This window comes from Bos javanicus, chromosome 4, assembly GCF_032452875.1.
Source record: "Bos javanicus breed banteng chromosome 4, ARS-OSU_banteng_1.0, whole genome shotgun sequence".
NCBI classification, from domain to species: Eukaryota; Metazoa; Chordata; class Mammalia; order Artiodactyla; family Bovidae; genus Bos; species Bos javanicus.
Genome location: NC_083871.1, coordinates 25,332,555 through 25,360,234, shown reverse-complemented (window position 1 = coordinate 25,360,234; position 27,680 = coordinate 25,332,555). Strand labels below are relative to the sequence as shown.

Below are 27,680 nucleotides of genomic sequence, written 5' to 3'. Positions count from 1 at the left end.
TCTAAAGGCTTCTGTTTTTCTTTTGATTTCATCATTAACCTCAAGGAAGTTGTTAAATACTTTGTTTGCGTTGAGAAATAATAAGGATTAATCATATTATGTTGAGAAAGTGTTTTGTGCTTTCTGAAAAAAGTGAATTTAAAATATGTGCATTTTCTCCCCTCTTCCTGAGTTGAGGAATACTAGAATAAATGTGGATTTGAGGAGGTACAGTTTATTTGAGTTCTGTTCCTATAGCTACATTCCTTCTCATTTTAGCCTTCCATCTGCATGGCACAAGTCTGTCATAGAAGATGTCTTTTGTTGATAAAGATCTTAAGTACATCAACATTGTCAGTTAAGGTTGTCAGTGTGTGTTTGTGGAATCATTAATAGAAATCATATAAGATGCTTTAACACGGGGCTTCCCAGGTGGCACAGTGGTGAAGAATCCACCTGCCGATGCAGGAGACATGGGTTCAATCCCTGGTTAGGGAAGGTCCCCTAGAATAGGAAATGGCAACCCACTCCAGTGTTCTTGCTTGAAAAATTCCATGTGCAGAGAAGCCTGGTGGGCTGCAGTCCGTGGGGTTGTAAAGAGTTGGACATGATTGAGCCCCTGAGCACAAACACAAGATGCTTTAGCCTGGGTCTGATGGACAAATTAAGACATGAATAATTAGAATTAGAAGGTATCTATTTTAGCTTTAGAAGAGTTCAGTGGTGAAAACAGGGTACTATTTATTACTTAAGATGTGTATTCCAGGACTTCCCTGGTGATCCACTGGTTAGGACTCTGTGCTGTCATTCCTGGGTCCCTGGGTTCGATCTTTGATCAGGGAACTAAGATTCTGCATGCTACCTGGCATGGGCGAAAAAAAAAAAAAAAAGATATGCATTCCATTACCACACAGAGCTACTGCGTATTTGGTGAAACTTTGAAACTTGAAAAAAAGTGGGGCAAAGTTGATAGGGATTGTTTATTAAACTCTGAAAGGTGAAGACCGCAAGACACTATGTGGAATTAGAGGAAGGCCATATTTTGATAACATAAAAGGAGTCTTAATTTATATCTTACTGAATGTATATGACCATAAAAGCATTATGTACTTGTACAAAGCATTCTGCATAACTTTACATATGTTAACTCATACAGTCTTCATTAATCCTCCTATAGGATCTTTTATTATTCCCATGTCTTCTTTTAGATACTTATAAACTCCTTTATTGGGCTTCCCTGATGGCTCAGTGGTAAAGAATCCACTTGCAATGCAAGAGACTCAGGAGATGTGAGTTCAATCCCTGGGTCAGAAAGATCCCCTGGAGGAGGGCATGGCAACCCACTCCATTATTCTTGCCTGGAGAATCCCATGGCCAGAGGAGCCTGGTGGGCTGTAGTCCATGGGGTCACAAAGTGTCAGACACAACTGAAGCGACTAAGCACAGAGCAGACTCCTTATATTAATAGAAAAAATGGCTTTACATAGAAATTGTTAGTTCCTTTTCTCATTTCATACATGTAAAATGCTGTCAAAATAAGACTATATTATTTTTAGAATCTTTTCAGATACAAAATTTGTGTAAAATTTTGAAAAACTGCATTTGCCTCAGCAATTTAACCAATATCAGACACCAAGAAGTGACTCATACCTGTAATTGAAATATAAACAAGGCATTTTATTCTTATGGTATTGCCCTTACAGTATTGAGCAAGAAATGGCTAAATTGTAAACCCCAGTGAGTCATACAGATCAGTGTAGGAGTTGGGTGGATTTGGATTTCTGTAAAAGTTTCACACCCCAAATATCAAAGGGAAATGAGTAACTCAGCACCTTTTTTTCTCACTAAACTTTTCATTCTCCAATGACCACAATATGCACATGATATAAAACTGAAAAAGTACCCCCAAATGATTATACTCAAAAAGACTTATACCATTTTTGGGGAATTAACCAACTATAGTAGGTAATTTGTGTGTTTTTAAAGGTACAGAAACCTTTATAAGTCTCACAATATAGCAAATTAGTGCAGTGAGTAAGCTGAGATTTTTACCGTGGCTGAGCATCAGAATCACTTTTGGAGCTTTAGAAAATAGAGGCAAGAACCTTGTTGGTTGAGTTATACACATATGTATTTTAAAAATATAAAGGCAAAGCAAAAAGAATACTGAGAGTTGATTCTTGTGTGCAACCATGGTTGAGAACAAATTGAACCTAGTTTAGACTTTAAATGACCACAGCCAGGCAGAAAATTAATCATTGTTGGTGGTAAAGGACATTGATATGGACTGTAGAAACTATAAGAAAGTGGCCAACTGGGACAGATCTCTGTGTAGAATATAAGTGAGAATTATGGAGGTCAGCAGACAATGCAGAAACCACATGATTCACTTTGTTCATTATTATGTTACATTGTCTTGAATCTAGGTCCTTATTTATGTTTTGCTCAGTTGATCTTTAATGAACAGAGAGGAGAATTTATTAAGATATAATTGACCTAAAACATTTTAAGTTGTACATGAAGTACAATCATATTTGTTGATTGTATGTATTGTGAAATGATTACCACAATAAGGTTAGGTAACAGATCCATCACCTCACTTAATTAAAATTTTAGATGAATTTTAAAGTCTCTGACTATATGTATATGTGTGTATATAAATTTTTTTAATTGTGTATTGTTTGTTTTGGGGATTTGAATATTTAAATACTTTCAAACTTAAAAGATGTAAGAATAGTGCATATAACTTCCATCTGTCTTTTATGCAGACTGAGTGAAAGTCACTCGGTTGTGTCCAACTCTTTGCGACCCCAAGGAATTTTCCAGGCTGGAATACTGGAGTGGGTAGCCATTCCCTTCTCCAGGGAATCTTCCCAATGCAAGGATCGAATCCCAGGACTCTCCCGCATTGCAGACGGATTCCTTACCAGCTGAGCCACTGGGGAAGCCCACGAATACTGGAGTGGGTAGCCTATCTCTTCTCCAGGGGATCTTCCTGACCCAGGGATTGAACTGGGGTCTCCTGCATTGCAGGTGGATTCTTTACCAGTTGAGATACCAGGGAATCCCTTAAAAGATGTAAGAATAGTGCATATAACTTCCATCTGTGTTTTAGGCAGATCAGCATTTCACTGATTTTTTATATCTTGCCCCTGTTGCTTTATCGTTTCTCTATGTGTGAGCTCCCTTGGGCATGCTCATGTTCTCCTTTGCTCTTTCTCTCTCTTTCCTGTCTGCATTATGGAATTGTGAATTAATTAGTTGGTGTTTTAAGCTGCTAAATTTTTGACCACTCATTGCACAATAGCAGATTAATAAAAACAATAAAAATTAATAACCTGTGAGTCAAATGAGAAATCACAGTGGAAATTAGAAGTGTATACAGTTAGAAAAATGAAAATGAAATAATTTAAACAACTGAAAAATATCACAAAGCTTAATGTATATAATTAAGCTGTTATTAGAGGCAACAGCAGCAGAGGAAAATTTACAGCCTCAAGTTTTGGTCCTTGAACAACATGGGGGCTGGAACCTCACCTTACACACAGTGTAAAATTTATGGATAACTTTACAGTTGACCTTCTGTGTCTGAGGTTCTGCCTCCTTAGATTTAACCAGTCACAGTTGTGTAGTACTGTAGAATGTATATATGGAAAGACTCCATCTGTAAGTGGATTCTCACAGTTTAAACTTGTATTGTTCAAGGGCTGACTGTATTAGAAAAAAAGGAAAAGCAGAGAGCCCACTATTTAAGTGTCTTTTGTAAGACATTACAACAGTGAATTAAACCCAAAGATAGTGGAATGAAGAAGATACTGAAGAAAATAGTAAGGATTCATGAGTTAGAAAATAAGCCTAAGATAGAGTCAATAAAATTTTCTTTTGAAAATGTTAATAAACTTGATAAAACCTTGGCAAAATTCAACATAAAAAATATTGAAGGCTCAAGTAATTATCATCAGAAATGAAAAGAGAGCATTGGTGTAACTCATAGACATTGCAGTGAGATGTTGTAAATCACTTTGTTGGTCATCTTAAAGTGAAAGTGTTAGTTGCTCAGTCATGTTTGACTCTCTGCGACCCCATGGACTGTGGCCTCCCAGGCTCCTTTGTCCATGGAATTCTCCAGGCAAGATTACTGGAGTGAATAGCCGTTCCTTTCTTCAAGGGATCTTCTGGACCCTGGACTCGAACCTGGGTTTTCCATATTGCAGACGGATTCTTTACTGTCTGAGTCACCAGGGAAGCCCTATAATGAACTACTGTAGCCTGGGTGGATTAAACAACAGTGTATTTCTCACAGTTCTGGAAGCTGGGAAGTCCAAGATCAAGGTGCCAGGAGATTTATTTCCCAGATAAGGGCTCTCGTCTGGGCTTGCAGAATCCTTACATGGATGACAGAGGAAAATCTGGTGTCTTTTTCTCTTTTTATGAGGACACTAATCTCATCATGTGGAGAAGGCAATGGCACCCCACTCCAGTACTCTTGCCTGGAAAATCCCATTGACGGAGGAGCCTGGTGGGCTGCAGTCCATGGGGTTGCTAAGAGTTGGACACTACTGAGCGACTTCACTTTCACTTTTCACTTTCATGCACTGGAGAAGGAAATGGCAGTGCACTCTGGTGTTCTTGCCTGGAGAATCCCAGGGACAGGGGGCCCTGGTGGGCTGCTGTCTATGGGGTCGCACAGAGTCGGACACGACTGAAGTGACTTAGCAGCAGCAACAGCAGCAATCTCATCATGGGGACTTCACTCTCATAATTTTATCTAAACCTATTTACCTCCCACAGACCCTGCCTCTTAATACTATCACATTGGGGGTTAAAGCTTCAATATGAGTTTTGGAGGGAACACAAACATTCAGTCTACAGCTTTATGCTAAATGACTTAAATTTAGATCAAATGAACACACATTCATAAGCAAATACAACTAGGAAAAGTCTGTCCATTTAAGACATAAATCTAACTGAAAATGCTACTACAAAATTAGTTGGCTTTTACCAGTGAATTTTACAAAACCGTTAAAAAGAAGAAATAATGTCAATTTATGTCAAACAATGTCAATTTCATGGTGACTGCAGCCATGAAATTAAAAGGCACTTACTCCTTGGAAGAAAAGTTATGACCAACCTAGATAGCATATTAAAAAGCAGACATTACTTTGCCAGTAAAGGTCTGTCTAGTCAAGGCTATGGTTTTTCTGGTAGTCATGTATGGATGTGAGAGTTGGACTATAAAGAAAGCTGAGCGCCAAAGAATTGATGCTTTTGAACTGTGGTGGAGAAGTCCCTTGGACTGCAAGGAGATCCAACCAGTCCATCCTAAATGAAATCAGTCCTGAATATTAAACTGAAGGACTGATGCTGAAGCTGAGACTCCAATACTTTGGCCAGCTGATGAGAAGAACTAACTCATTTGAAAAGACCTGATGCTGGGAAAGATTGAAGGCAGGAGAAGAAAGGGACAACAGAGGATGAGAGGGTTGGATGGCATCACTGACTCAATGGACATGAGTTTGGGTAAACTCCAGGAGTTGGTGATGGACAGGGAGTCCTGGCGTGCTGCAGTCCATGGGGTCACAAAGTTGGACACGACTGAGCAACTGAACTGAAAGGCTGTTGCTGAACAATGAAAAGATCAGGAAAAGACGCTGGGATTCTTGGCCTCTGGAGGAGAAGAATTCAATCTGGGGCCTGAGATGAGGCTTGATTGCTCAGAGCTTTTGTGTAATAAAGTTTTATTAAAGTATAAAGGAGATAGAGAAAGCTTCTGACATAGACATCAGAAGAGGGTAGAAAGAGTACCCACTTGCTAGTGTTAGCAATGGAATTATATACTCTCCAGTGAATCCAAAGAATGTCTGGAGGTTGTAAAGACCTCACCAGACCTACTCCCATAATTTACATTTTAAGATAACAGGATTAGCCAAGTTTAATCCAGAGACTGTCTTCAGGCAGGATACATTATCCTAAGGAATGTAGAGGAAAAAAAGAGTTTGTCCTTTCTTCCTCCTTGAGAATTCCAGACCCCTCTCTCCTTGGGGACCCCTAGACTTCTTATCAACCTGCCTAGGTAGTTCTGCCTCAGAACTGAACTGAACACATTTTTCCAGAAAGTAGAGAAAGAGAGAACAATTTTCCAATTCATCCTATGAAGGCAGTGTAAATGTTTAGTAAAAATCTGACAATGACCTTCGAAGAAAAAAATTACAGGCTAATTTTTATCATAAACATAGGAGCAATATTCCAAAGATTGCATTATCAGATTAAAATATTATGAATTAGAAAAAAGGAGATAAAATTTTATTCACAATTGACATGTTTTTATATGTAAAAAATTGGAAATAAGTTGTAAACTCTTAGAATTTATAAGTGAATTTAGCACAGTTACTGAATACAAAAACTGTATAAAAATCTTAATGTATTTTTGTGTATCAACAAAGAGAAAATGTAATAAAATATTATTTGCAATAGCATCAACAAAGTTGTTTAGATATGTAGCAAAAATTACTAAAGGACTCTCTACTGGAGTTTATAAAGCTTTGAGAAAAATTTAGGAAGATATTAATAAATAGAGAAATATATCATTTATAATTGAAAACCTTGATATTTTAAAGTTGTCATTTTTGTCTAAAAAGCAGGTGATTTTGAGCAAGTTTATTGTAAAATTTATTGCAAAGATTCACCACCTCCCCCCCCCCCAAAAAAAAAGCTTTCTTTTTAGAACAGCTGACACATGGCATAAAATTAATATCATAGATTTTGAATTACTCCATTTTATTTATGCAGTTGATTTTTGGGCAGCATGGGTATTAGAGGCACTGACCCTCCACAAAACTGAAAATCCACTTGTGGTTTACAGTTGATCCTCCTTGTCTGTTGGTTCAACAAACTGTGGATTGTATAGCACTGAACTAAGAACTATACTATTTCCTGTTGAAGAACTGTGTATAAGTGGATCCTTTGCAGATAAAACCTATGTTCAAGGGCTAACTGTACTTCATTTTTGAAGGGAGATAATGTCAATTTTAATTTATTGTTGATTTACACTTGATAGAGCTCGGAATTCGGTAAAGGATATATGATGCAACAAAGAAGGGATATCTGCATATGTTGTGTTTTGTTTTAAAAAGTGTTGTTTATGCATTATTTTATAAATTAGTAAGAATTATTGTGGTGCCATCATATTCATTGTATATGTAGTGAGTTACTTGATGCTTACACATTAGATTTTTTATTATAATTTTTTGGTATGTGAGAGAAACATTTGGAACAGTAATCAGACTTTTACTAGGATGTTATAAATTCCAAATATTTCTCCAAATATTTGAGAGAATATAACACATATTTGAATTAACTTGGTTTTCAAAAGCTGTTGCTTGTATTATAGTTACAAGCAATAACTATAACCTTCTGATCTAAAGCTTTCAGGACACTCAAGTGTTCAGGACATTACGATCTGGCTTCACAGTGTTCATTGCTGAATCATTCCGTGTTTTTTTGAGTGCTTATTGTATCTTATCAAAATCTTGTATCTTATCACAGAAACTTCATGCTTATAATCTTTCTACCCCCAAAACATTAAGTTTTTAAAAAAAATCTTGTTTCTCTTCATAGCTTTCAAAGCCCCTTGCTTCCACTAAGCAAGGCTTACTCATCTTTCAAGAGTGAACCCCTAGCTCATGTTAGTATAAAGAATTATATAATATTGTCAACCAGTTTATCTTTCTAATCACAGTGATGCTCCATAGTACTTACTATTTTGACCATTCATTTATGTTCTTAATTATATTTAATTAGGCTCCTTTCCGGAGTCCAGCTCCAGCAGCCAGCAAATCAGCCTGAAGGGGTGAGCGGTGTTGGCGGACAATGATGTAGCCTCTGACTCATGGTACAGAACTACATGTTTATTTCAAGCTTCAGATTTTCTTTTATACTTTGACAAAAGCATTAGGTCAGAGGTTTGACATTTTAGTTTTCCCCACCCAGATTTATTGTCTCCAGAAATCATTGTTGTCCTACAAACAGAGTTCCTGCTTCAGCGATTCTCTCAGAATCCACTTTACTATCTATTATCTACTTTCCCTTATGTGTCCTATACTTAACTTGTGATTACATTGTAACTCATGCTACATTCCTCAGTTTATTTCTTATCTTTATAAATCCTGTTTTCCCCTAGCATCTTAAGATCACTCTGTCCTAAAAAGGGTTCTAGCTATTCTTAATTGCTCCTAAACCCTAAACTCAGCAACCTGTCCCATCACTTCATGGGAAATAGATGGGGAAACAGTGGAAACAGTATCAGACTTAATTTTTTTGGGCTCCAAAATCACTGCAGATGGTGACTGCAGCCATGATATTAAAAGACACTTACTCCTTGGAAGGAAAGTTATGACCAACCTAGATAGCATATTCAAAAGCAGAGACATTACTTTGCCAACAAAGGTTCGTCTAGTCAAGGCTATGGTTTTTCCTGTGGTCATGTATGGATGTGAGAGTTGGACTGTGAAGAAGGCTAAGCGCCAAAGAATGGATGCTTTTGAACTGTGGTGTTGGAGAAGACTCTTGAGAGTCCCTTGGACTGCAAGGAGATCCAACCAGTCCATTCTAAAAGAGATCAGCCCTGGGGTTTCTTTGGAAGGAATGATGCTAAAGCTGAAAGTCCAGTACTTTGGCCACCTCATGCGAAGAATTGACTCATTGGAAAAGACTGTGATGCTGGGAGGGATTGGGGGCAGGAGGAGAAGGGGACGACAGAGGATGAGATAGATGGCTGGATGGCATCACTGACTCTATGGACGTGAGTCTGGGTGAACTCCGGGAGTTGGTGATGGACAGGGAAGCCTGGCATGCGGCGATTCATGGGGTCGCAAAGAGTCGGACATGACTGAGTGACTGAACTGAACTGAAACTCAGCAAACTTCTTTTGCCATAAACATTCCCTCACAAACAGGTCTCAGCAAATAATCCTTCCCATGGCTTATCCTGGGACATTGTTTTTAAAGATCCTTGAACAAATGTCAATGGTTATTTTATAGATTATTTTCTGGGCACAACTGCAGAAGGCTTTGTGCTTTCTCATGCTTCTCTCAAGCACCTTAATATTCTTTCCAGCCAATTCAACCAAAGAAAGGAAAGAACAAGTCAGAATCACAAGGCCTAACTCCTTCATCCTGGGGCCATGCCTGCAAGATGAGGAGAAGGGGTTGGGGCCATGTCTCCATTTTGTCAGTAATGCCTAACATGGCTCCTGACAGCTCCTGTATTTAAAACTTTTTATTTTGTGTTGGGGTACAGCTGACTAACAATGTTGTGATTCAGATGAACAGTGAAGGGACTCGGCCATACATACAAAGTTATCCAATTCTCCGCCAAAGTGTACTCTCTTCCAGGCTGCCACATTACATTGAACACAGTTCCGTGTGCTATGCAGTAGGTCCTTGTTGGCAATCCATTTTAAATATAGCGGTGTGTATGTGTCCATCCCAGGCTCCCTAACTCTCCCTTCCCTCCATACCCCCAGCAACTGTAAATTTCTTCTGTAAGTCTGTTTTTGTTTTGTAAATAAGTTCATTTGTATCATTTTTTTTTAGATACCACATATAAGGGATGTCAAACAATATGTCTCCTTTTCTGACTTCCTTCACTCATTATGACAATCCATGGGTCTCTTCACCATTGCTGCAAATGGCTTTATTTCATTCTTCTTAATGGTTGCGTAATATTCCATTGTATATATGTACCATATCTTCTTTATCCATTCGTCTGTTGATGGGCATTTAGGTTGCTTCCATGTCTTGGCTCATGTAACTTAAAAGTATAGACATTTTCAACTTGGTTGGAGTCTTACTGATGGGTGAACACAGTCCTAAAAGGATAAAATGATTTTAAGATATTATAATTATAGCAGGTCTATTTTCAGTATAGAAGTGTCCTCTGAATCCATTTAAATTACTGTGCCTGTATTAGTGTTCTTGAATTTGTAGGATGTAAAAGAATGATTATAATTATAATTATTATAAGTAATTATTATAAGGTAGACAGCATGATAGAAAAAGCACAAGGTTTGGAAAGACCTGGGTTTAAGTATGTTGTGATGAATAAAAACAGGAATTATAATACTTAACTAATAATCCATATTTATTTTGAGCCATTAAATGGGATAATGACTATGAAACATTAGAAACTTTCATAGGAAAATCCTTGATGTTCGGTTTATGTCAGATAACTCTTTTCATTTTAGGGCTGTATAATAGCTGTGTGTTTGTATGCTTAATTTCTTTGGATTTGATTCTTTTTCTTCTAATCATAACCCTGTGATCTTGGGCAAGTTACTTTGTTTCTCTGAAGTAAAGTTTCCTTAATCTGTTATGTAGATTCACAGTAATACTGTTTGCAGGATCATCATGAGAATTGATGTGAATATAGGGTATGACTCTTGGAACATATAATACTCTTGATAAGTGGGAAGTGGATAGTAATAGGAGTACCATTAACTGGTGATGTTATTTTAAATGGTTTGTCATTCTCAGCTTTGTTTGGACGAATCATTAACTATTGCTAGAACAGTGTTTATAGAAAGACTGTTATATGGAGTTACCAGCGTAAGAAGCAGCTGGGTCAAGTGTTAAACCTACTTTGATTTGGGACTCCTATTTAAAATTAGGCTTTTTTAAAAAGTCCTTGACATAATACCATGAAATATTTTCTTAAATTTGTAGTAGTAAAGCCTTTTCTTAGTATTTTATATCTGCTATAAAGGAGGACTGTGTATATTTTGTGAGAGTGTACCCAAGGTTTACCAAGGTGACTATCTCTATGTCATACAGCTTATGATTTTAAATTATATAATTTCAAGCCTTCCACATTTGGAGAATATCTATTTTTGGCTATTTTAACGTGCAATAATAGTTAAAGAGGCAGGAATTTAATTGAATTGACTGAACCTAAAGGAATGGCAAGGAAAATGCTGTGTGTCATCAAGGTACCAGATGGCACAGTGAACTGTATGCAGGAGCTATCTGATGGCCTAAAGAGAGGATCTGCTTGAGAGAAGGGATTCTATCAGATCCTGGGAGATTCCTTGTAAATGCAGAAGGATTGAAGTCGAGCAAAATAGCTGTCACCTCCAGTTACTCTCTTCAGATGTTTCTGAAGATCTCTTATTTCTGTTGCTTACATGATGTCCCAGTTATCCACCCACAAAATGTTAAATACATAGATTTACTGACTTGGTTGGTTAATGAGTCAAGAATAGGTCACCTCACTTGGCCCAAAGCCCACAACCCCGTATTCAGTACTTATGAATAGCAGGTAAGTATAGGTTTCAGTGTACTAGGACTTTGTTTCATAATCTTTTTGAAGCTTAAAATTTTATTTCTTTTTTATTTCAGAAAGAATTTCACAAAAAGTTTGTGTAGTTATGGACACAAAAGAAGATGAAGAACATGTAGGTCATTGTCTTGAAGAAATGCTAAAAACTGAATTAAATGTAAGTATTCAAAGATCCAGTTTGATAAATGATATTAGATTGCCACATACTTTATTTGTACAAAGATGGCTTCTTTTGGAAGGCATAAAAATGCTTTCAAGCTAATTTTCTTATTTCACTTCAACAAAATTTTTTGTTTTTCCTACACTTTTGACTTGAAATACAGTCCATTCCTTTCATCTACTCTCTTCTGGTCTTCCTCCCTAACTTCATCCTCTGAGCTCTATTTCTCCTTTAAAATTTAGAGCCAGTGTGACTGCTTTAGAAACCCCCCTGCCCTGGTACACTTGGGCCCTGTGAGCTGGACACTTGTCGTGAGAGCCACAGTGTCTAGTGCATTCTACATACTTGACTAAAATTCATTGAAAACAAGAAGAAAATAGACTGAGAGAAAAAAGAGACAGACACATTTGCAAAAGATAGGATAATTGTGATACTGAAGAGGTGAATGTGTATTTCTTGCTGCCACCTCCTTTTTCTGAACTGGTCAATGTCCAAGTTAACCTCATATTTAATATTAGGGTTAGGAAATGCAGAAGTAGTAGTGGGTGTGAGGATGTGTATAGAAATGATGAACTACTTTTACCCATAAGGACATCCATTATTTTTATGATCATCTTGTGTTTTGAAACGTTTCGCTTGCCAAACTGATTTGTATTAAGTTTTCCACAGTTTTCTTGTTTTCATTAAACTGTGTAATTGCCCAGGTTTATGGTCAATGTATGAGGACTTTTTAACAACATACATAATTCTAGTTGAAAGTAAAAGGAACAAGTTTATTTTAGTAGGCTAGTTTTATCATGGTAACAGTACAGAGAACAGGCTCTGATATCAGGCTGCTGGTGCTCAGATGACTGTTGTATTGCCTAATTTTCTACCTTAAATTGAAAATGCTAATGATATCTTCATTGTAAAGTTGTTGGGGCAGTTGAACTTTAAAATTGTATTTTAATGCAGTTAGAAAAGCATCTGCCATATCATAAGTTTTCAATGAATAGGGACTAAAATAGACTTAACAATGATGAGTTGAGATGAAGGTGTGACAATATTAAGTAGTAAATCCTTGTTTTTGTCACGTCACTAAGTCCTGTCTCACTCTTTGAGACCTCGTGGATTGCAGCATGCCAGGGCTCCCTGTCCCTCACTATATCCCAGAGTTTGCCCAATTTCATGTTCATTGACTACATGTCCAAGTAGTAAATACTACTAGTTTCCAAATTTCAGTCCTGTATTAAATCCATGAACTGCTAAATGCATAAATTCCTGAAATGTGTAAACATTTAGTGAATCATCTGGGATAATTTCTAGAATGTCAGTTTTTAACAAGGTCCCCTTGGTGGTTTTGACGGCAGTCAGTGCTAAATTCTACCAGCAGCATTTGGAGCAACAATCTAAAGCTGAAAAGAAATGGCAGCTATCTCAGCTGTCTCTTCAGTTTGAAGGTTATATACTACATTCTTCTTTTCCATGTTGCTTCTATGTGTAGACTTTAGGTATTCTACTTCTGTTGCTGGAAATTTTAGCACCTTGTTCTTTGTTTTGTGTCTTGAATTTACTGCTAAGAATCTGTTTCTAAATTCTGTGCCCTAATTCCATTGCTGTATCCTGGGGGATATTTAAGTGTAGATAATTTCCCATTGTCTGACCTCCTGAGGCAATAGTTCGGACACTGGCAACGTTTTGCCTGAAAAATAGTCTTCTACTCTTGGATAATTTCATTCATGCTCTACCCACTCAGTGCAGAAACCAATAGGATGGGACCCTGGAAGACTGTGACTGGAACTTTGGCTATCAACCCTTGGTTTAGAAAGCTGGGTTCTAAAAATGGGTTCAACACTCTTGTTGAGCACCCAACTGTTGGATCCTTTGTGACTTATCCCTTGATCTTCTCAGTGTTAGATACTACAAAGAGTCCTTTTTGTTAAAAATTGTTGTGGTAGTCTCTTTTTGTTCCTGCTTTTCCTGTATATGTTTGGTAATTATTGACCTAAAACAGACTGCCATATCTTTCTTCAGCAAAGATAGGTTTCTTTGGGGGTAAACAGAGAAGTGAAATTTGTGGTCTGCAACCATGACAAGCCACATGTAAGCACCCCCATAGCAAGGGAAGAACACTTTTGTAGAAGGGAAAAGGAAGTTGGGAGGGCTAGAGTGAACAGACAGACCATGGTTTTCCATGTGCTGAGTCCTCTCCAGGAAAGATGAGTGTTTGCTCTTGTAGAACAGACTGTAGTAGCAGGTTGTGAGATCTCTCGCTTCTGGTCTCCCAGCTCTGTTTTAACAGAAATTTCTGTTTATTCATTGCTTTTTGTTTAATTTTTATTGGTGTATAGTTGATTTACAATGTTGTGTTTCTGCTGTACAGCAAAGTGGATCAGTTATACATACATGTATATACACTCTTTCCAAGATTCTTTTCTCATATAAGTCATTACAGATTATTGAGTAGAGTTCCTTATGCTATACGGTAGGTTCTTATTAGTTATCTGTTTTATTTAGAGTGGGCTTCCCATGTAGCTCAGTCTGTAAAGCATCTGCCTGCAGTGCGAGAGAGACCTGGGTTCAGTCTTGGGTCAGGAAGTTCCCCTGGAGAAGGAAATAGCAACCCACTCCAGTATTTTCGCTTGGAGAATCCCATGGACAGAGGAGCGTGGCAGGCTACAGTTCATGGGATCGCAAGAGCTGGACATGACTTAGCGCCTTTTTTTTTTAATAATAGTGCGTATAGTCAATTCCAATCTCCCAATTTATCTGCACCCCTCTTTCCCCTCTGGTAACCATGAATTTGTTTTCTACATCTTTGACTCATTTCTGTTTTGTTAAGATCATTTGTAGCATTTTTTTTTTTTTTAGATTCTACATATAAGTGATATCATATGATACTTGTCTTTATCTGACTTACTTCACTCAGTGTAACAATCTCTAGATCCATCCAGATTGTTGCAAATGGCATTATTTTATTATTTATGGCTGAGTAATATTGTTTTCTGTATGTACTGCATCTTTTTTATCCATTCTTCCTTCGGTGGACATTTAGGTTTCTCTCATGCCCTGGCTTGGAGAAGGAAATGGCAACCCACTCCAGTGTTCTTGCCTGGAGAATCCCATGGACGGAGAAGCCTGGTAGGCTGCAGTACATGGGGTCGCACAGAGTCGGACATGACTGAAGCGACTTGGTGGCAGCAGCATGCCCTGGCTATTGTATATAGTGCTGCAGTGAACATTGGGGTCCATTATCTTTTTGAATCATTGTTTAAATAATGATATGACATGAAATTTAGGTATATACTCAGTGGTGTATAACTGGCACTGTGTGATTTTTCCCCCATCACCCTAGCTTCTCACATCCTATCCTCAGTTCCAGTGTCTGTTATTTTCAGTGCTCTTCATCTGTCTGCCTGTTGGGTCTCATGTGGATATGAGTTGCCATCATCCTAACTGCTGAAAAATAAATACTAAGGCTATTTCTTAACTTCTGGCTGCAATGTTTTATCTTCCTTTACTTTTGCTCAATTACTCTCAATGCATATATTAAAGTTTCATAGAAAACTCAAAGCCTGCTACCTTCTCTCTTTCAGCTACCTTTTGTTTCATACATTTCTTTACTTGGATACCATGATCTTTCACTTTAGTGGATCATGGCTCTTTTATCAGTATCTCTAATTCTCTTGTCCTTCTATTAAGACCTGTTTTGTAAAACCTTGTTCATGTTGTCGATTTAACTTTTCACTTCTCTGAGCCTATATTTCATCTTAATACTGCTGGAGAAAATTACACAGAAGTGCAGATTATTGTCATTTAAAAATAATGGTTTTCATTCTGCAGTGAGCACTGAATATTGTAAAGTAAGTGTACCATGATTCCATCGTCAGCTCCCTGTTCTCCTCAGTGGATATTTTAACCTTCTTCCTCTCTCCTTAAATGTCTAACCCAGGTTTCTTAATGTCGGCACTATCAGCATTTTGGACTATATATTGGGAGGAACTTTCCTGTACCTTGTACAGTTTAGCAGCATACCCGTCTTCTACCCACTAGATGACAGTATTATACCCCCTGGCTGTAGCAAGCAAAGTGTTCCCAGACATTGCTAAAGGTTGCCTGGAGGGGGGCAAAATCACTCTCCAGTTGAGAATCACTGGTCCAACCCAACCATTAGTACCTCCGCTCTTAGATATGATCTTGTCTGTAGCTTCAGAGTGTAATTACACGTTCAAATATGAGAACATTCTTATCTTCCAAGCACCCGATCTTTCAAGAATCTTGCTTCTGTAGCCATCTTTTCATTAAAACTATTTCCTCTCCTGAGCTTTGATTTTGCTTTTCTCTTCTCCCTCCCCCATTGATACATGTTCCTTCCATTAAAACAAAAACAAAGAAATAGTTCTAAATGCAAGATTACCCTGTAGTAATCTTGCATAATCTTAGGATCATTTATCTTCTTGTTCCTCAGTCATTACACCCTGGCTTCTACGCCAACCGTCCACAGGAACTGCTCTTAGTGAGGTCCTTAGGGACCGACTGTTCTGTGGGAAATCCATAAGATCCCTATTGGCTCTTACCTTATCTATTGTACCCCTTGACTCTTTTGTATGATACTCTTTTTCCTAGAAGGAATCTTATGCAGTGGATTCTGTAACATCTTGTTTTTCTTATTAACCTTTTTCATTTTTGGTTTCTTCTTCCAAGTTTCTTTTGCAGGATTCGAGATTCTATTGATGATTTTTAGATTTTTGTACATAGATAAGTGTATTTCTTTTTTTTAAAAAAAAGTTGATGGCTTCATGTATCTATTATTTGCTAGGGACACAAAATATTCTCTAGCCCTGAGTTTAACCACTTTCCTGAATGTCAGATCTGTATATTCAATCAGAAGTTGTTTAAAAATAGATGATATTTCACATTCACAGATTCTTTTTCCAGCCAATCTTCCATCTGCTGGGGGTATCAGTTTCTGAAAATGTGTATCATTTACTTAGTTACCTAAACCTTGTGTAAGGTATGACTCATTCTCTGTCTCACTCATGAAGCAAATCAGGTTCCAAAGCACTTGAATTCTGCCTCTCATGATCCTTCCTGCGTTCCTTTGCTCTTGATTACCACGGCCACTGTGCTATGCACCATGGCTCTTGTCCAGATTATTGTAACAGTCTGTTAACTCCCCACCAGCCTTCAGTTTATTCTTCTCATATTTATTCTTTATGGGGCTGTTTGAATGATGATTATAAACTGTTTATCTTATGATATTATCCCCCAGTCAAATCTGTTTCTTGGTTTTCCATTGCTTCTAAAGTAGTAAGAAAATTCCTTGGTATGTCTCATAAGATCTCTCACATCTTACTAGTACTACTAATAAAAATAACAAAAACGGCAATAATAACAGCCACCAATTTTCAGCACTTATTTTGTGTTAAGTGCCATAGCTTTAAATGCCCTTAACAACCTTTTGAAATGTGTACTGTTATCCTTATTTTCCAGAAGAAAGAACTGGGACATAGAGGGGATGTTTAAATGGTGCTCGTTAACATTGCTCTGAAGGGGCAGCACAGGTACACGGACGTGAACTTGGACTCGGGTAACACCAAGTCGATCTTAACTGGTACCCTGGCCAAAGAGCCCTGCACTCTATAACCGTGCCCTCTTCAGACCAGCTTTACTTTCTGTAGTTTCTCAAATGCGATAGTACTTTCTGCCTCATGGCCTTCATCCATGATGTCATTTCCCCCAGGAAGCTTTTCCTGCTTGTTTTTCTCTGAATTCTGGTTTATGTATCCTTCTCTTTTGTTCTGTGGAGGCTCTACAGCCCCATGTGACGTCTTCCCAAATCATGATGCAGTCTTGATAAAAGGCGTACATTTATAGAATGTTGAATAGATAAATGAATAGATAAACGGTCATAACTTCTTATTACTAAGCTGAACGTTGTCTTACATATTGTACCATGTTTGCTGCATAAGAAGTTACCCCAAAATGTAGTGACCTTAATTAACAAACATTTACTCTGTCACAGTTTCTGTGGGTCAGAAATCTAGGCGCAGTTTAGCCAGGTTCCTTTGACTCAAGGTCTTTCATCTGATTTCAGTCAAGCTGTCTGACCTCTGTAGACTGTCCTCTGCAGTCGAATCTGAAGACTTGATGTGGAAGTGGATTCTGCTCTCACACCTATCTGGTTATTAGTAGGTCTCAATCACTTGCATATGGGCTTCTCCACAGGGCTGCCTCACCACATGACACTCAGGATTGAAGGCACAGTGCTTTTGTAATTTAATCTTAGAAGTGACACTCCATTGTGTCTTTGGTATTCTGTTGATTTGAATCAAGTCCGTATGTCCAGCCCACACTTGAGAGGAGGGAATCCTACAAGATTGTGCATATTGGGAAGTGTGGATATCATTGTGGGGTGTGTATTAGAGACTGATTATCACAAACTTATTATCTCAAAATAAATCTCTTACTAAGTTGCAAAAAAGAAAATGCCCACTAGTATTGCCATCCTCCTTATCTGTGGCCTGTGAGGCAGACTATATATAGACCTGTGTCTCCTCTGAACATTGGAAATTTGCTTTATTGTACCTAACATTTCCTCACTGGGAACATTAGCCATCTCAACTATAACTCCCTAGTCAAATAAGTGTGCTGCTGCTGCTAAGTCGCTTCATTCGTGTCCGACTCTGTGCGACCCCATAGACGGCAGCCCACCAGGCTCCCCCCTCCCTGGGATTCTCCAGGCAAGAACACTGGAGTGGGTTGCCAGGTACAGTCTATTAATATATGGAATCTAGTCTTTAGTACTTAAGTCTACAGAAATTCTGTATAAAAATTGCAGAGTTGATCACGAAATGCTGAATAGTTTTGGAATCAGTGCCAGACAAGGAACACCAACTAGCCAGTACTAATGGCCTGAGGGCATACTCTCTCCAAGGAATGAATATAATCTCCTGAATTAAATGTCTGTCCAATGTAAGCCAGCCTAACAAATTTTCAGATTCCAACCAAGAAAAAAATTAAAGACTAATTTGTTCATATTTTTATGATGATCAGTCCATAGTATAGCCCTAAAACCTTTGTATAATCTGATGAAACATACCGAGTATAGACTGAATTTCAGAAGAAATGAGCCTAATGAAGATATAGCTTGTAAAGTGGAAGTTCGTGTGTCCTGTTAACTGACTCAGGCAGTCTTGGTTGACCTTAAGAGGAGATGTCATTCCTTTCTGCTAAATCTGCCCTGGCTCCTAAATTTGCCTAAAAACTATTAAACCCCACAAGGACTATATCTGAATGTTTTCTGTTATAAGCAGTCATGCCACTAACAATTATTGAGTGCCCTTCATGTTCCAGAGAGAATAATATGTACCTTAATCCTTTAAAATAAACCTATGACCTTCCTTCTCATTTTACAAATAAAAATGGGGAGATCTATGGCTTAATACTTTGTCATAAGATTATGTAACTCATTGAGTGTAGGTGCTGCTTGATTCATTATGATTTATACTACTGAATATTTTTCTAAGAAAAGATGAAAGAAAAGAATTTTAAGTTTGACAGAAGGCTTATACTTAAGGTCAGAAAGAAGTCTCCTTGGGAAAGTAATTAGCAATTTTCTGTCATTTTTCTCTTCCTTTATAAGGACGCATTTACCTTACAGCATTTTCAGCCCATAACTTACAGATGCAAAATGCCACATATTCTAATATTTTTACCCCCAGAGCTTTTGTCTGATTTTGAAAAGAACATATATAAAGGGTGAAGTCACACTACTGAAATCCAGGCATCTGTAGGGTAGATCCGTGTAGGTGTGGAGTCGCTCAGTGCACAATGGGAAGATTGTTTTATTGGCATGAAAAGAAAGAAAATTTCCTCATGAAACTAAAGGAAGAGATTGGGTATGCTTATTATAATTATCCATGCTAGATTGTGAGCCATACTTCAGTGTATTGAATATCTCAACTCAAATGTAATGATACACGCCAAACACATGGAAGAGGTAGCTAAAAGGTGAAATAAAGAATTAACTGAATAGAGAACCCTTCTTCCACCCTCCATTCATGTGCACATTTCACTCTAAGTAAAATTTCAAGTCTTCATTATCAGGCTTGATTACTTTAAGGAGACTAAAGTATTTCACAGAACCAAGCTACTTCAGAGACAGAGATCTCCAGAAGATACATCAGGGCAGTAGACAGTAATGGAAGAGACTTTTCCCCTTCTTCCCAACTCTTATTGAAAAATAATTCATGCTATATACCGTGCTGAGAATAGTAAGGAATTTATAAGTAGGAAAGTTAGTCTTTGATTAGTTCCTTAGTTCATGAATGTCTTTACCAAATATTAAATGCATATCAAGATTTAATTGCTGGGGCTGGGGTGGGAAGGAGGCTCAAGAAAGTGGGGATATATGTATACTCATAGCTGATTTATGCTGTTGTACAGCAGAAACTAGCACAGCTTTGTAAAGCAATTATCCTCCAATTAAAAATAAGAAAAATGAAAAAAAAGATTAAGCACTGGATTTAGGCAGTTGAACTAAGCAAGTATAGTTCCCTATTCTCAAGGGGCATACTGTACAGTTGGGGATAAAACAGTAAACAAATACATAAACCATGTTTAATTACAAATTGTGATAACTATGCTAAGGAAAAACTAAACTGTCCTTAATGTAAAAGAGCCCTGGACAGTGATTTAAATTACGAGTAGAGAGCAGTAAATGAGAATCTCTTGGCAGATGTGGCATTCATTTAAGGCTAGACTGGTAATGAGGCTTCCCTGGTGGCTCAGATGGTAAAGAATCTGCCTTTAAGAGAGACTGGGAGACCTGGGTCGGGAAGATCCCCTGGAGAAGGACATGGCAACCCACTCCAGTATTCTTGCCTGGAGAATCCCATGGACAGAGTAGCCTGGCGGGCTGCAGTCCATGGGGTCTCAAAGAGTCAGACATAACTGAGTGACTAACACACGGACTGTGGTAAGCAGGAGTTAGCTATTTAAAGAGAAATACAGAAGGGACAACATGTGAAAACCCTCAAAGAGTTACGTTCACGGGCTCCGAAATAAGACTTGTATGACTGGAGTGGAGGTGGACTGGTGGGAGGTGAGGGCAAGAGACTAGGACGGGTCTAAATGGCGTCTTGTAGGTTTTGTTAGATGACTGTGACTGCTACCAACTCCACTGCTACTGTGACCACTACCATTGCTTATATTTTGTGTTTAAAGCAAAGTGAAGTGGTGGAAGACTTCAGCTGAAAATGCCATGATCCAGATTAACTAGATTGTTGGCTGTTGCTCCTTAAAAGTAAAATTCTATAGAAAAAGGAAGCATTTAATGTTTTTATACATCACAGTACCCCTAAAATCACAAGTGTTTTCAACTCAATTTTTGTTCCTATAATAAAAGAAAAGCACCTCCCGAAGAATGCTGATCTATAATCTGAACAAACAAGGACCATAGAGGCTTTTTTGTATTTCGCTTATCCACCCCTACCTGTTTCCTGGAGCATATAATTTAATTATTGTTTAATGTAACCACAAATGACAAACAGGATATAACTGAAAATTATTTGTTTTCCTGGGTGAAAGGCATGCTTTGGTTTTATTGAGGCTGTCTGGGGTACTTAGTTTATTTTTCCTAATGCCTTCAGGGTTTTGTCCAGTGTATGGATCTGTGCCTTTTCTTATAGACCTAACTGAATTCGGAGTATTAGGGTTAGGGCCAAACAAACATCCAAAACAGCAAATGAAGTAAGAAGAAAAGCAGAAATTAAAGAAATAGAACAAACTCAGTTATCTTAGAGTTTTAAGACCTGTTCAAAATAGGGCTGAAAGTGAAAAGTGTTAAGTTACTCAGTCATGTTCAACTCTTTGTGACCCTGTGGATTGTAGCTCCCCAGGCTCCCCTGTCCATGGGATTCTCCAGGCAAGAATATTGGAGTAGGTTGTCATGCCCATCTCCAGAGGATCTTCCCAACCCAGGGATCGAATTCAGGTCTCCCAGGTCTCTCTCGAAGGCAGATTCTTTACCGTCTGAGCCACCAGGGAAGCCTCACAGATTATTTCTTGCTTATTTTAATACATAACGTAGTTTTAAACAATGTTTAAAATAGCGATTTTTCATTTTTTTGAAGCTGAATGCTGTACAGTATAATAGTAAAATAACACTGTGAACACGGTTTCTTGGACCTCTGACTCTAAACAATGCCAACACAGTTAATTCAGTTAGAGTATGTGGTTTTGGTGTATGTTCAAGGCTATAGAAATTAGCTGAAGGCCATCCAACAAAATCCGTTTAGTTTGTTTGGGATGTTAGCCAGCTTTTCTGATCAGTTTTCCAGAGGTAGAAAGGTCCAAAGTTACAGGACCACCTAGTTGCTTGGGATGGTATTAATTATGTTCATGCTCTATTTAATAAAATTAACAGTTTATATGGATTGTCAAAGTTTTAGAATATGGTTATTAATGAGAGAGTAAGGATAATCGTCCCTAAATGGCACTTTCTCTACTTTTTCTTTGTGTACTTAACATGTCTTCACCTTTTGTATCTGTGTATATTTTTGAAACATAGGGACATATTGAAACATTATTTTCCCTAAAGAAACCAGATGGTTAATTTGTAAAAATGATAATCCTTGTCTGGTTAGTCATGAAGTCATTGCACACAAGTTCTAGTTATGTTATGCTAAGTTGAAAACAAACAAGTTGAGAGAATAGCCATTAGTCTAACTTTGGGCATATATTTGTAAAAATCAAGTCTCCTTATAATTCAGGAAATTGATTTTACACACATGGTAAACATGTTTAGAAAGAAAATTTTTATAAAAAGCTGAAAAAATTGTTCTTTGGCATGTAGATTATAGTTTTTAACCCTCAACTGTTGATTTTCATGAATATGTATACACTACTTTTTTCATGCTATTTAAACTGAGATAGAATTTTAAAGCTTAGTCACTGATTTCATTTCATTTTATTGATTTCTTTTTGGTTCTGAATAGAGGATAAGTAATATTTTTAAGTAATCATTTTATACTTATTAATGTTTCCCAGAATAATTGAGTTGGGCGATGTGTTTCAACTATTTGCATGAAGCATGACTATACTTAATAACACCATAAAGTAGATTATCCTGTCGTTCTGGTGACTTTAAGTATGTAACAGCTCTGAGGTTTTTGTTGTGTTAGGGAAACTGAACCAAATGTACTCCTTTGAACTTGTGGTCAGAATAAATTATCCATGGTATTTTGGTACCTGAGAACTTTTTTCAAAGCCTTATACATAGTTGTCTGCTTAGGTTAAAAATCTCTCTTTCTTCTCATTCACTCAGTGACTGTTCACTGCAAGTGAGTCAAAGTCTATACATTTTAACCTGTTATTTCAGACGTTTCACAGTTGGTACTGAATCTTTTGGGCTTCCCTGGTGACTCACTGGTAGAGAATCCACCTCCCAGTGCAGGAGACACGGGTTCTATCCCTAGGTTGGGAAGATCCCCTGGAGGAAGAAATGGCAGCCCACTCCAGTATTCTTGCCTGGAATATCCCATAGACAGAGGAGCCTGGTGGGTTACAGTCCATGGGGTTGCAAAGAGTTGGACATGACTGAGCATGCACGCACGTGTATAAGTCAGTCCCAAACTCCCTCCCCCTCTTCCTCTTGGTAGCCCTAAGATTGTGTTCTGCATCTGTGACTCTACTTCCATTTTGTAGATGAATTTATTTGTATACTTTTTTTTTAGATTCCACATATAATAAGTGATATCACATAGATCTTATCTAATCATTTTGAACACAGTTGCTATATTTGTGGTATGTTATTTTAAACACCTATCTGATAAAATACATTTTTTAAAGCACAATTTTAATATTCTCTTGTTTCCAAGTAACTCTACTTAAGTCTTCAAGTTGTTAGAGTGTTATTTCTTTTAATGTCAGCTACTGATTGAAGATTGAAAACCAGAACTATCCATCTAATCCAGGATACTGCAGTTGCTATGTTATTAAAATTTTGGTACAGATAATTCTTTGTTCTGGGGGCTGGCCTGTGTGTGCATTGTAGAATATGTAATAGCATCCCCGTCTTAGGCTTCCCTGGTGGCTCAGTGATTAAACAAAACAAACAAAAAAAATCCACCTGCCAATGCAGGATATGCAGGTTCGATCCCTGGGTCAGGAAGATCCCCTGGAGAAGAGAATGGCTACCCACTCCAGTATTCTTGCCTGGGAAATCCCCTGGACAGAGGAGACTGGTGGACTAGAGTCCACAGGGTCTCAAAGAGTCGGGCACGACTGAGCACAGGAACGTCCTCTACTAACTGGCACAGGTATTACTTTCCCATCCAATTCTGACAACTGACAGTGTCTCCTGATGTTGCTGGGCTGCCTCTGAGGACAGTTTCCCACATTTAAGAGCTACTAATGTAAACTGTTTTGTTTCATACACACTCACATTTTATAATTACTTGGGGATAAAGCCATATATGTGTGTGGCTTTTTAGATATAATTATAATTTCTAATGAATGCATAGCTAATATAATAAACTGTAACCTTTAGACTATTTATATCATTTATAAAACTGAAAGCAGTGTTTTGTGTGGATTCTAGTAATTTCAAATTAATGACATTTTGACTAGAACATAATTGTACATACTTAATTAGTGCATGGTTATATGAAAACTAGGTGCTAATGTTACTCTGTATATATCTGAGCAGTGTCTGTGTTACTTAGAGTCAAAATTTTATAAGTATAAATTTTATCATGCTGTAAATTTGGTAAGGATTTGAGGGAAAATACAGTTGAAATAATGAATTCTTTCATTTTTGTTACTTAGTTTGCCATACTGATTTAATAAAAGACATAGGTAATTTATTTTAGATGCTTAAGAAACACAATACCTTCAGTTGAGTCAAGGTTACTCTCTGTTGGTTAGATGAAAGTAATGAAGGTACATTCCTTGGTGAATTTATCTACTGAGAATGAGACAGGACTTTCAGATTATATAACCGCTCATTTCTTCAGTGTGATCCTTGAACCAGGTATAGCAACATTGCCTGATAGCTTGTTAGGAATGCAGATTCTTAGCTCTCATTCCACATCTGCTGCTAAGTTGCTTCAGTTGTGTCCGATTCTGTGCGACCCCATAGACGGCAGCACACCAGGCTCCCCTGTCCCTGGGATTTTCTAGGCAAGAATACTCTAGTGGGTTGCCATTTCCTTCTCCAATACATGAAAGGAATCAAAATCTGTATTTTTAATGAGATTCCCAGAATTCCTTATGCAGATCAAACTTGGAGAAGCACAGGTCTTAACTTCATTTCGGTTAATTTTATTTTCCCAGCATGGTCTCCTTGAGGATAGAAACTGTCTGGTCTGTTGGTATGGTTTCAACATTCAGAGTCCTTAATACTTATCGGTTGAGTGAATGAAACTCTAACCTATGCTAATCCAATAGATAGGGTACCCTACTTTTTGTGACTTGAACAAAATTTTAAATTAGGACAGATTAGATTTGTTTATGTCAGCTTGCCAATTCTCAGCTTGCAAATGTTTCATATATTACTAAGAAACGTTAAGTGAAGTGAAAGTCACTCAGTTGTGTCAGACTCTTTGCGACCCCATAGGCTGCAGTCCATGGAATTCCCCAGGCCAGAATACTGAAGTGGGTAGCCTTTCCCTTCTCCAGGGGATCTTCCCAACCCAGAGATCAAACCCAGGTCTCCCGCATTGCAGGAAGATTCTTTACCAGTGGAGCCACAAGGGAAGCCTAAGAAATGTAGGGTGGTCATATTATTGTGCATACTTTTTAAAACATATCATCCTTTATCATATACAAAATGGATAATATTTATAAAATATGACTGCCAAATATTATGATTTGTGTGAACTAGTGCCTACATACTACAGATTTTCCCATTAGTTATATATAGTGTAACATTCTGTAGTAAAACTCGGTGGAAAGATAAGCTTGAGCAGATTTGGTGGCTTTGCCTTTTTCCTGGAACCTTTCTATCTTTGAATGTATAATCTGAATGGTAAAATGGGAGTCGTGAATTCTTTGTGATAGTTCTCAAGTTTGTTAGGATTAGGACCTGTATCTTCAATTCCACAATTTTTGTGGTTTTGCATCAGAAAATAACTGACCTCCAAGGGAAGTTTTAACACTGAAACACAGGGACATGTAAAGGAAGACTTTCATTAAGGTGGTCAGATCAGATCAGATCAGATCAGTCGCTCAGTCATGTCCGACTCTTTGCGACCCCATGAATCGCAGCAAGCCAGGCCTCCCTGTCCATCACCAACTCCCGGACTTCATTCAGACTCACGTCCATTGAGTCAGTGATGCCATCCAGCCATCTCATCCTCTGTTGTCCCCTTCTCCTCCTGCCCCCAATCCCTCCCAGCATCAGAGTCTTTTCCAATGAGTCAACTCTCCACATGAGGTGGCCAAAGGACTGGAGTTTCAGCTTTAGCATCATTCCTTCCAAAGAAATCCCAGGGCTGATCTCCTTTAGAATGGACTGGTTGGATCTCCTTGCAGTCCAAGGGACTCTCAAGAGTCTTCTCCAACACCACAGTTCAAAAGCATCAATTCTTCAGTGCTCAGTCTTCTTCACAGTCCAACTCTCACATCCATACATGACCACAGGAAAAACCATAGCCTGGACTAGACAAACCTTTGTTGGCAAAGTAATGTCTCTGCTTTTGAATATGCTATCTAGGTTGGTCATAACTTTCCTCCCAAGGAGTAAGCGTCTTTTGCTTTCATGGCTGCAGTCACCATCTGTAGTGATTTTGGAGCCCAGAAAAATAAAGTCTGACACTGTTTCCACTGTTTCCCCATCTATCTCCCATGAAGTGATGGGACTGGATGCCATGATCTTCATTCTCTGAATGTTGAGCTTTAAGCCAACTTTTTCACTCTCCTCTTTCACTTTCATCAAGAGACTTTTTAGTTCCTCTTCACTTCCTGCCATAAGGGTGGTGTCATCTGCATATCTGAGGTTATTGAGATTTCTCCCGGCAATCTTGATTCCAGCTTGTGTTTCTTCCAGTCCAGCGTTTCTCATGATGTACTCTGCATATAAGTTAAATAAGCAGGGTGACAATATACAGCCTTGACGTACTCCTTTTCCTATTTGGAACCAGTCTGTTGTTCCATGTCCAGTTCTAACTGTTGCTTCCTGACCTGCATACAGATTTCTCAAGAGGCAGGTCAGGTGGTCTGGTATTCCCATCTCTTTCAGAATTTTCCACAGTTTATTGCGATCCACACAGTCAAAGGCTTTGGTATAGTCAATAAAGCAGAAATAGATGTTTTTCTGGGACTCTCTTGCTTTTTCCACGATCCAGCGGATGTTGGCAATTTGGTCTCTGGTTCCTCTGCCTTTTCTAAAACCAGCTTGAACATCAGGAAGTTCACGGTTCACATATTGCTGAAGCCTGGCTTGGAGAATTTTGAGCATGATTTACTAGCGTGTGAGATGAGTGCAATTGTGTGGTAGTTTGAGCATTCTTTGGCATTGCCTTTCTTTGGGATTGGAATGAAAACTGACCTTTTCCAGTCCTGTGGCCACTGCTGAGTTTTCCAAATTTGCTGACATACTGAGTGCAGCACTTTCACAGCATCATCTTTCAGGATTTGGAATAGCTCAACTGGAATTCTATCACCTCCACTAGCTTTGTTCATAGTGAAGCTTTCTAAGGCCCACTTGACTTCACATTCCAGGATGTCTGGCTCTAGGTCAGTGATCCCACCATCGTGATTATCTGGGTCATGAAGATCTTTTTTGTACAGTTCTTCTGTGTATTCTTGCCATCTCTTCTTAATATCTTCTGCTTCTATTAGGTCCATACCATTTCTGTCCTTTATCGAGCCCATCTTTGCATGAAATGTTCCTTTGGTATCTCTGATTTTCTTGAAGAGATCTCTAGTCTTTCCCATTCTGTTGTTTTCCTCTATTTCTTTGCATTGATCGCAAATCAAATCCCTTATGGTTATACAGTGGAAGTGAGAAATAGAGTCAAGGGATTAGATCTGATAGAGTGCTTGAAGACCTATGGACAGAGGTTCATGATATTGTACAGGAGGCAGGGATCAAGACCATCCCCAAGAAAAAGAAATGTAAAAAGGCAAACAGTTGTCTGAGGAGGCCTTACAAAAATAGCTGTGAAAAGAAGGGAAGCAAAAGGCAAAGGAGAAAATGAAAGATATACTCATGTGAATGCAG

General features: G+C 38.2%; 1 protein-coding gene across 11 annotated transcripts in view; it reads left to right on the top strand.

Moving 5' to 3' along the window:
- The window catches only part of CRPPA (CDP-L-ribitol pyrophosphorylase A), a 454,696-nt gene that overhangs the window by 148,003 nt on the left and 279,013 nt on the right, over nucleotides 1–27,680 (top strand). For all 11 annotated transcript variants that reach the window (XR_009735806.1, XR_009735807.1, XR_009735808.1 and 8 more), the window contains exon 6: nucleotides 11,373–11,470. Coding sequence is in view for 8 of the 11 variants with exons in the window: in XM_061413612.1 (XP_061269596.1) it covers nucleotides 11,373–11,470 (98 nt within the window). In the remaining 3 variants the exon portion in view is untranslated. The remainder of the gene's footprint in view (nucleotides 1–11,372; nucleotides 11,471–27,680) is intronic.